This window comes from Alosa sapidissima, chromosome 22, assembly GCF_018492685.1.
Source record: "Alosa sapidissima isolate fAloSap1 chromosome 22, fAloSap1.pri, whole genome shotgun sequence".
In the NCBI taxonomy this organism is placed as follows: domain Eukaryota; kingdom Metazoa; phylum Chordata; class Actinopteri; order Clupeiformes; family Clupeidae; genus Alosa; species Alosa sapidissima.
In genome coordinates, this window is record NC_055978.1 from 15,346,717 (window position 1) to 15,356,122 (window position 9,406).

The following is a 9,406-nucleotide window of genomic DNA, read 5'->3' on the forward strand; positions in this document are numbered from 1 at the left end:
TAATTGACAGCAAAAATACAGTAGGATCAAAGTTCTTCCACTTGGCGGCCATATTGCAACGCTTTTTGGGCACTTATCGGGCATCTATTTCGGCAGAAATGCGTGTGCGAAATGATATGAAAGATTAATAAATAGACAAACGTGAAAATAAGACCAGTCTGTAGTATGTATTCAAATAAATTAATATAAAAAATGAATATAAATCATTAAAAAAACATAAAATAAGAAATTCATGTATTATACACATTCATAAAAGAAAACACTACATCCTCTGATGGCACAGTGTGGAGATTAACAACACATATCAGCTCTGTTGAAATATTTTTATTTCACATTGTTTTAACAGCACACAAAGAATTTACTCAAAAGTACCATTCTAAAAGGTGCAAAACATTGTCTGAACAGAACATAACATATAAATGAAATATTAAAAATAAGGCTATTAGAAATGATATTTGAAAAATAGTGCAAAAAGCTTTCTTTACCTGACAACAAAACCTTCCATTTGGCATTCAGTGAAATTTACATTAAAAGAAAAACAGAAGGCGTTAACTGAACTTCCAGCATTTTGCCAGTAGCATATGAATTATATATACTTCACAGAAAGTCACTTCCAAGATGTCACCAAGAATGAGAAAATTACTAGCTGCGACTTAATGTCAAACCCAGCGAAGTTTGCAAAATAGAAAAGATAAAACTAAGCAACATAGTCAACAATTTAAAAAGACTAGTTCCAACCATCTAGTAATAACTCAACATGTTGAAGCAAAATTTTGAGTTGTGTTCTGCTTTCTGCTTTCAAAGCCACTGGAGGTGCAGTTCGTCATCAACCAACTTAGTGTATTTAGGTGGCTGTGATGATATGCTGAAAATGTTGGAGGGCTTGACAACGGCTTCTGGCGTCTTGTATGTCTGACCTAGCAGACAGCAGGCCATCACAAACCCAAGGAACTGCACACACAAAAGAGGACACAAGTCAGCGAGCTCAAGCACAGAATGCTTTAAGACATCAACTAGGAAACTAGTCACAGAGTCAGGGGACAATCCGTTATTTAGTTAGCTCTACTCAGTCTAATTAAAGAAACAATCTTAATATGACAGGAAGAACCAGTGAAATGTACTGCAAGCAGTCATTGCACAAGCAGTGGATCCTGATGAATGACTGGTTAGTACTTACTGCCAAAGTGGAAAATCCAAAGAATAGTCCAAGGATCACATCAACTGCTTTGTTCTCGATGATCTCACCGCAGGGCTAAATAGTTGTAGAGTGGGGGAGTTACACTGTTAGAAATCTCTACAAGTCATTCTATTTTGTTCATCACTAACCCCGTTCCCTGCAGACTGTTGAGCAGCGACAAGAATGGGACAGTATTTAATTCTCAAAACTCTAGCAGCTGTGAGGTATACTACGAAGCATGTTAGCCTAGACGTATCGAAGCTACACAAAGCCTTAACTCGGTGTATAAGTTAAGTGATACTACGATAGCAGTTATGTGATATATTGGTAAAACTAGGCTTTCAGCTCAGATCTGTGTGCGTTCTCGGTGTTGGGATGATGTTGGCCAATCGTGAAACGTGGAGACCCACAAGACCGCTTACATAAAAAGCAAATACTTCCGCATTTATGAGCGACAGTGTAATCTAGACTGCGGTCATTTTTAGTATCTAGCCTATAACATCAAATAAATCGATTGTCATTAGATGTATGGTATGTACGTCCATAGTGGCATATTAGCACGCACAACACTGTTAAAGCGCCTGCGAGATCCAAAATGTTTGGAGGCGGAACTCCACCTGTAAGATATATGACAGAATCTTACACGTGCGATAACTTCATTTTTCTAGATAACTGATTGGTCAGTAGGCGGTAGTTTTACATGATTTGAGGTATAACTTAGCACATAACCTGCTCCCGACCAGGTTTGGTTGGCAGCATAAGACACCATGGTGATACAGTGACGCTAAAACAGAGCCACTTTTGTGTCACAGCATACCCCGGCTTAGAGCGCAACATACCTTGCTAACCCACTAATTGAGATTCGTAGTATAGCCCACTGGTCTTCTGAGTTCCCAAACATTTGCAAAATGTTGTTAAATAAAGAGGTGAAGCAACACAGTGGCAAACATACCCGTCCCAACTTTTTTGAGACATGTTGCTGGCATCAAATTCAAAACTAACATATATTTTTCCAAAAAAAAAAAATTCTCTGTTTCAACAATTGATATGTTGTCTTTGAAGTTCGACCTATTCTAAATTAAATAGAGGGTTAACATGATTTGTAAATCATAGCATTCTGTTTTTATTTACATTTTACAGTTTCCCAAAGTCTTTGGAAATGAGGTTGAAAAAATGTTTTAAGTTAAAGCATTAAGGATGGCATATAAAAATGTAGCACTAATGATTTTGCCGACTTTCTGCCATACAATGTGTATATACAGTATACACACAAAATAAAGTTGTTCAGTTGCCTTACCATCTTACGAACCATCCTCCGTGAATTCCTCCTTGACTCAAGCTGAAGGAAGAAATCATATCCCTGGGGAGACATTTTTTCTATTACTATGGTTCTGTACTTGTCAATTTACAGCCAACTGTGTTCAAATTATTTACAGACTGATGTCAGAATCCATACAGAATCCATACACTTAGGAAGGAACCCACATAACAGCAGTATTCTGTATCCATGATAATGTGATAGTGTGAATAATACCTAACATGCAAACATGCAAAGTATACAAGGCACATTCTTTGTTGATTAGCTTAGCTACAGTACTTTGCATACTGAGGCCAAATTCTGTAACGGTCATCAAGGCCTCTTAAAAGGAACCGCTACTTAGGGGCAGAGATATCACGCAACACATCAGTACTTTCTCAGTCTCCACAGCATGGACAATCTCTGCGCGCAAGTAGCAGTGCGTCGCCCCAATATAGTCAATACCTGTCTAGGAAATCACCTCATCTTAATCTGCATTGCCGTTTGTACTCATAAAAAGTTGAAAAAAATTTTTGGATCGCTAACAAAATCTTAAACAATAGAAGCGAGTGCCCTAGAGAACCTTGGGTGTTGTCACTGGAATGTGCTGTTGCTGGTAACTAACCCCTGGCGTCGTGAATAAACCTGCAGTGTTTTCTCAGACCGGAGTATGCCTGGAGTTCTTTTTACCACAAAGTAAGTCAACTGGAGAGCCTTCTGATTTCCAGGTGCTGGTGATGTGCAGTCGTCAATGAATTTTAGAAAAGTGAAAGATCACCACACTTATTTTGCTGGTTTATTTTTCAGTGTTCACTGAAAAATAAACCAGCAAAATAAGTCTACCAGTGTGCAGTGATCTTTCACTTTTCTGTAAGTCAACTGGAGCTTTGTTTTATGTAATGAAGCACCACATTTCCAAGCTGCAGTTGACACAGAACCTTACTCCACTTGGCTACAGTGACCAGGATGCAGTTAGACTTGGTTGACGTTAGCCTCGTTGGAGCAGAGAACTGTGGTATTGAGTGCATGCCTACCATGGTGATCTTTCTGATAGCAATGGCAGCTCACCTTCACAGTATAGTCTGGTAGGGGCACACATGTATTCTGCATCAGCTCATCTGAGGAGCAGTCACAGGAGTCTGGTACTTGGTCCCTCCAGTCCATGTATCCGTTGACGAGACCACAGCAGTGCAACTAGAGAGAGAAAGAAAGAAAAGAAAGAAAGAAAGAGAGTCAAGGCCATTGCTAAGCCTATCTGCATATCTTGCTACAAAAAAAGTGTGCGAAAGTGCTTAAGAGATTTTTTTTTCTCAACACCATGACACAAAAACAACCACGTGCCAACTTCACAACCAAGGGACGCAACAAGAACATTCAATGCTCATACAGTTGTATATACTTCAGTAATCAACTTGATGGATATTCTCCTTGCAGATGTAGAAACTGAGTTCAAACTAATTACAGTGCATGAAAATGCACTGTTCTGTTATCCGAAGTCTTCTTCTTCTTCTTCTTCTTCTTCTTATTCTTCCCACCAAATTTCTGCGTCTAATTCAGCTTCAACCGTTTAACGTAGAAACTTCGTTCAAACTTTGTAACGTAGGTCTTGAAAAGGACACTTGAGGAATGTATTTCACTTTTGTAAACTCTATACTTTGAGATATTAATAAAAAACAAGCTTATTTTTCCCCATAGACTTTGTATGGGGACTATGACATCATAATGGGCTAATTAACTTGATTTGCACCTGTATCAACTTCCAGCTGCTCAACTAGGTCCCATCAAAAAGCTAGTTAAACTGATTGCACCTGTATCAACTGCTTTCTGCTCAATTAGGCCAACTCTCTCTGTGTATCTCCATTCTAGAAGGATATAAGGCACATTCCATCCAACTTTCTATCCATTCATCCTCTTCAAACCATTCACTCATCTACCCATTAAACTATCCCATCAACATTCATTAAACAATCTGCCTATCAACATCCATTACACTATCTATATTTAACTTTTAAACTATACTCTGTCTCAGGCTTTAAACATACAATCTGGCTCTACAGATCCTGTTCAACTATTTCCTCTGCCCACAACTGTTTCAAAATAAATGTCCTCACTACAATAATTACTATTTATATAATAACTATTTAAACTACTCAACTATTTAACTGTTCAGCCATTTCAACTGTCAGTTGTTATCAACTATGACTTCTGCCAACTGTTATCAAATAAAAGTTTGTTTTGCATTTTATGTTAATATATATGTTTATATTTTCATGCACTGGTAATTTCCTCGAAATTACATTTTCTAGTTTTAATTATGCTGTCTCTTAGGGCTGGTTCAGACTGCTGACGTCACTTGTGCGGTGCATGTCTGTACCGTGGTTGCCGCGTCGCGTTTTATATGAGCATTCATACCAGAAACGTCTCTGATGCGCCGCTGCTGCAGCCAGTCTGCCTATTAAAAACATCTCTTCACAGTCTCTTTTGAATGAACGCTTCCAACATGTCGTGTGAAAAATAGGCGCCGGTCCTATTTCTAGCATGCACACATTTTCAGCGCAGCTCAAACCGCACATGAGACGTGCATGTCATGCAGGCAGTGTGCACGCTCTAACCTCTTAATGTGGACGCTGAAATGAAAACGGAAAGATAACACAGCTGACACACACAGTCGCCAAGTTTGCAGACTGCATGAACCCTAAGGAGGGCTGTGAGAGTCAGCCTTGAGGAAGTGTCAAAACAGGGACTCCAGCAATCTATTGTTGGGGAAAAAAACCTTGAGCAATGTTAATATAACAAGAGCTGAGATACTGAAAGATATGGAAGTCATTTTCAGGCCTATCCTATTTTGCGCATATCCTAGGTGAATGTTCTGTCAAACACTTTCATGACGATGTGTTGAAACTCTGAATTAAGCCAAATAAGCAGTATGCTCCACCAAGAAAATTACTGTGATGACAAACAGGTCTCCAAATGTCAAAAGGACAACCAGTTTTTGGTTTGAAGTTTCTCTCGTGGACATCATCTTATTCCATATGAGTTAGATTACATAGCCAGATGCTAAATGCATTATCAGTCATCCATGGAATGTCTAAACATATTCATGGGTTTCATCAGGTCCACAGGTGTATAAAATCAAGCACCTTAATTATCAATGCAGACTGCATGGTGCTTGATTAATACACCTGTGGAAAGGGACCTGATGAAACCAATGAATATGCACACAATTCCAATGTTTTTTGTTAGCATAAAGCACTAAAACATTGATTTATCGTTCCATTTGTGGGGCTATTAATCCTCAACTAGAAATTATTATGGTTATAGAATAGTATACCACAATTTACCTGACTCTGGAATTCATCCATGATTCCCTGGAAGTTCTCAGAGGTTTCATCCAAAGGCCCAACACTTTGCATTTCCTCCTGCATCAGGCTGACCTTGTGGAACAAAAGGGATGCAAATCCTGTCACAACCACTTTAGATACCTCACTTAATTGTCACAAAGCCAATTGCATTACGAGGTTAAATCTTGCGAAGAAAGTTTGTCAGACTAACCTGTAACCTGTCAGACTTACCTGTGGGTGCAGAACAGCTAGAGGCACCGCCACGCGCAACAGGGCGAAGCAGCAGGAACACATCAGAACGATAAACTGTAAATCAGGAGGGTCATGATCGGTTGTCAAACGTGCACTCCTATATTTTTAGGCTTTTTCTGACAAGGAGAATATGAGGTGGTTGGGTGGAAGGACTCACCACAACGAGCATCCATTTCACATTTTTCAGCGCACCGTGTGCTCCAAGAAATGACACAAGGAACGTGACAGCCCCGATCATGTACAGCCCGATGACTCCATTAGTTTTGTCCAAGTCAAACTAAATAAAAATGCAGGTGAATTCACTGAAATAGCGTTTTTTTAGTCTAACAATTATATGACGAACAGGGGTCAGCAGTAGGCTAATGGAAATTCAAAATAAATAGAAAAACCTTAACCTACCTCGGCAGTGTTCACGTGGAGATGAATCAGTACCGCCAGAACGAGCACGCAAACTCCAGCAATCTAATCAATAAGAAGGTATAGCGGACAAAAAGACATTTTGTAAATGTAGACCCCATACAACAGTCGGTAGAAAAATTTGGCCAACTAGGCTACTTGTTGTTGCACTTTCAAACGGAATACAGCATTATATACAATACAACATTAAAACTCGTTGAAATTACTTTATCAAATGTAACTTACAGCAAAAAGTACGTTGAAAAAAATGAAAAGGTTTCTGAGAAGACAGTTCACTTTCGCCATTTCGGGGATTTCTGAACACACCGCTGCTCTTTCTCACTTGCTTCTGAAACTCGGTCGTCGTAGATAACTGCAAGCGAACTTTGGTCAACAGGGAAGTAAAGTGTTTATTGTTAGATGATCCTCAGCCAGTCAGGTTGGTCAGGTTCGGCAATGTTATGTCCTTCTGTGAGCGCAGGCGCGTGCGTTCATTTTATGTTAAGGGAGAACGCAACCCTTTTCTTGACTAACACAATTGACACATCAACGATAAACGCATGCAGTGCTATGTTCTACAGTATTTGCAGAATTCACATGAACAAATATAAAAATAGGCTTAAAAACCCGTTATCCATTCTTTAGGACGGCACAGTAAATGGGTTATTGTTGCTTATTTTGATTTTTAATTGAGCACAGTTACGGTTTTCTGTTAAGAAGTTAAACATTTAAATGATGCTTCAATTTTCTAATTTTCCTTTTTTGCGCTAGTGGTAGTACTGAACCACGAGCATCGGGGGGAGAACACCATCTAGCTGGGCCAGGCTAGATGGAAGAGAGCGCCGCCTGAAGTTGTTCGAGATTTTGACTCATTACTTAAGAGATTAATAACTAAAACTTTTTGGGAGAAGACACGTTAAACATAACTTTCAGCCTATGTTGAACATATACAGTATATTTGCATAGGTGCCAACTCTCACGCATTGGCCGTGAGACACACGCAATTGATTAGTTTCACACACTCACACGCCACACCCCCGATTTCTCACGCTGAAGTGTCAACCCGGTCGGTCAGATGCCTGAAAAATGAGTTTAGCCTATCTATAGATCTACCTGTTGAGCCACGGTTATGCTTTCAGAGACGGTGAGAGGGTTCAAGAGCACCCCCTGTCTGTGGAATTTTCTAAATTTTCTCTCATTTGCGATGCTACTTCAGAAGCCGTCCCAGGCGCATTCCCCCCGCATTTCCCCGGCTTCAGGTATGCTTTGAGTACTATTTTTCACGCTGAAGTGTCAAATACCTGGCAGATGAGGTTCAACTAAACTAAACCTATACATATGATATCACTTTATTGTGATAAATGGTTCGCGAGAAAATTAACATTGAACCTACGTGCAATTTAGGCTAATCATATTTGCATTTTGCACACAGTGCACACCCATTACTCTCGGTTTAATATTTCACTAACCCTTCACACAACACGTGGCAAACCCAATATCACAATAAACAGCAAACCGTACCGAATACGAGGATATAAAGCATGCCTCTGTGCAATAAGTGGTTCCTGAGTAATCCGGTTTTGAAATTGCAACACATTTCTACATAGCCTCATTGGGGCGAAATTATAATGTATTCTAATGTAAACTATTTGTCAGTAGGCCTACATACATTTTTGTAAATTGCTCAGCCATAGATTATCCCACTATGGTTCTTATATTGTCAGGTTCCAGCCAATCCCATTACAGATAAATGACTATATGTCATGAGCTCTCTCTCTGCCTGGTAACACGTGCTGATTGAAGTCTGATGACCTCCACCTGTTCCTGCTCTGCTCTGCCTCACCCTCGTTACCTACCAGCTGCACTGCATTCACCACTCATCATGCCCTCTATATAAAGCCTTGCTTTTCAGTCCACACTTGTCAGATCGTCTGCAACCAGCACCAGTTACCTGCCTGTTTATTGAAAACGCCTCTGACTCTTTGCCTGTGATCCCGGACCCGCTCGACTACTTCTGTGTTCTCCAGCCCCGGTAATCTTGACCTGCCTTCCGTCCCTCTTCTACGAATACCGCCTAGTCCTTGACTGTACTGCTGCTTCGTTTCAATTGCTGTTGTGTGTGTGTTTCCCCCAGGACTTCCCGGATCATCCAGCTCCTGCCTTCGCTGTTCGGCTACTGGGGGAACACACACACGCAGACTCTTGGAACTCCTGTACCCCCCCGGAACCCCTGAAACCCCCAACCCTTAAATAAACTTTTGAACGTGACGCAATTGTGGTCCTCGTCCTGTTTGGTGTCTGACAGTACGATCTGACCAAACATGGACCCAGCGCACGGTCGAACCAGCATGGAAACCGACGAACCAGAACCACCCACCGCCATGCAACGCCTGGAAGAGACAGAGAGAGAGGTAAACCGCAACACTGCTGACATTGCCTCCCTACTTCAAGCCGGCTTGAGCCAGCGTCAGCAGTTCCAGCAGCAACAGCAACAACTTGCAATGATCATTCAACTTCTCACCAACCTTTCTCCTCTGCCTGCTCCCACCGGCCCAGCCCCAGCCAGCCTGCTCACCGGCCCAGCACCCGAGTCTCCTGCCCAGTCCACTGCTACCGTGGCTGCCGGAGCCCCAGAACCCAGGATCGGCAATCCAGAGCGGTTCAGCGGCGACCCAACCCAGGTACGGGCGTTCCTGACGAGCTGCCGTGTCCAGTTTACCCTGCAACCCAGGACTTTTGCCACTGAAGGGGCGAGGGTCGGTTACGTGATCACTCACCTGACGGGCCGAGCTCGACTCTGGGGAACGGCGGAGTTCGAGCGCCAGACCCCAGCATGTGCAACCTTCAACCTATTCGCAGAGGCGATGCTCAAGGTATTCGATTTGGAATCCACAATAGCCGAGGCATCTCGGATCCTGATGAGTATTCGCCAAGGCAGAAGGA

At 41.6% G+C, this 9,406-nt stretch overlaps 1 protein-coding gene across 1 annotated transcript; it reads right to left on the reverse strand.

The window, feature by feature from the left end:
* Positions 1–309: 309 nt before the first annotated feature.
* On the reverse strand, positions 310–6,915 carry LOC121697623 (tetraspanin-8-like). Its single transcript, XM_042079208.1, has 9 exons — positions 6,710–6,915; positions 6,467–6,529; positions 6,225–6,344; positions 6,047–6,121; positions 5,816–5,908; positions 3,543–3,668; positions 2,475–2,537; positions 1,178–1,252; positions 310–951 (listed from the first exon to the last, which is right to left on the reverse strand). The coding sequence occupies exons 1-9, from the start codon at positions 6,767–6,769 to the stop codon at positions 799–801; spliced, it is 828 nt and encodes a 275-aa protein (XP_041935142.1). The 5' UTR covers positions 6,770–6,915; the 3' UTR covers positions 310–798.
* Positions 6,916–9,406: the final 2,491 nt, after the last annotated feature.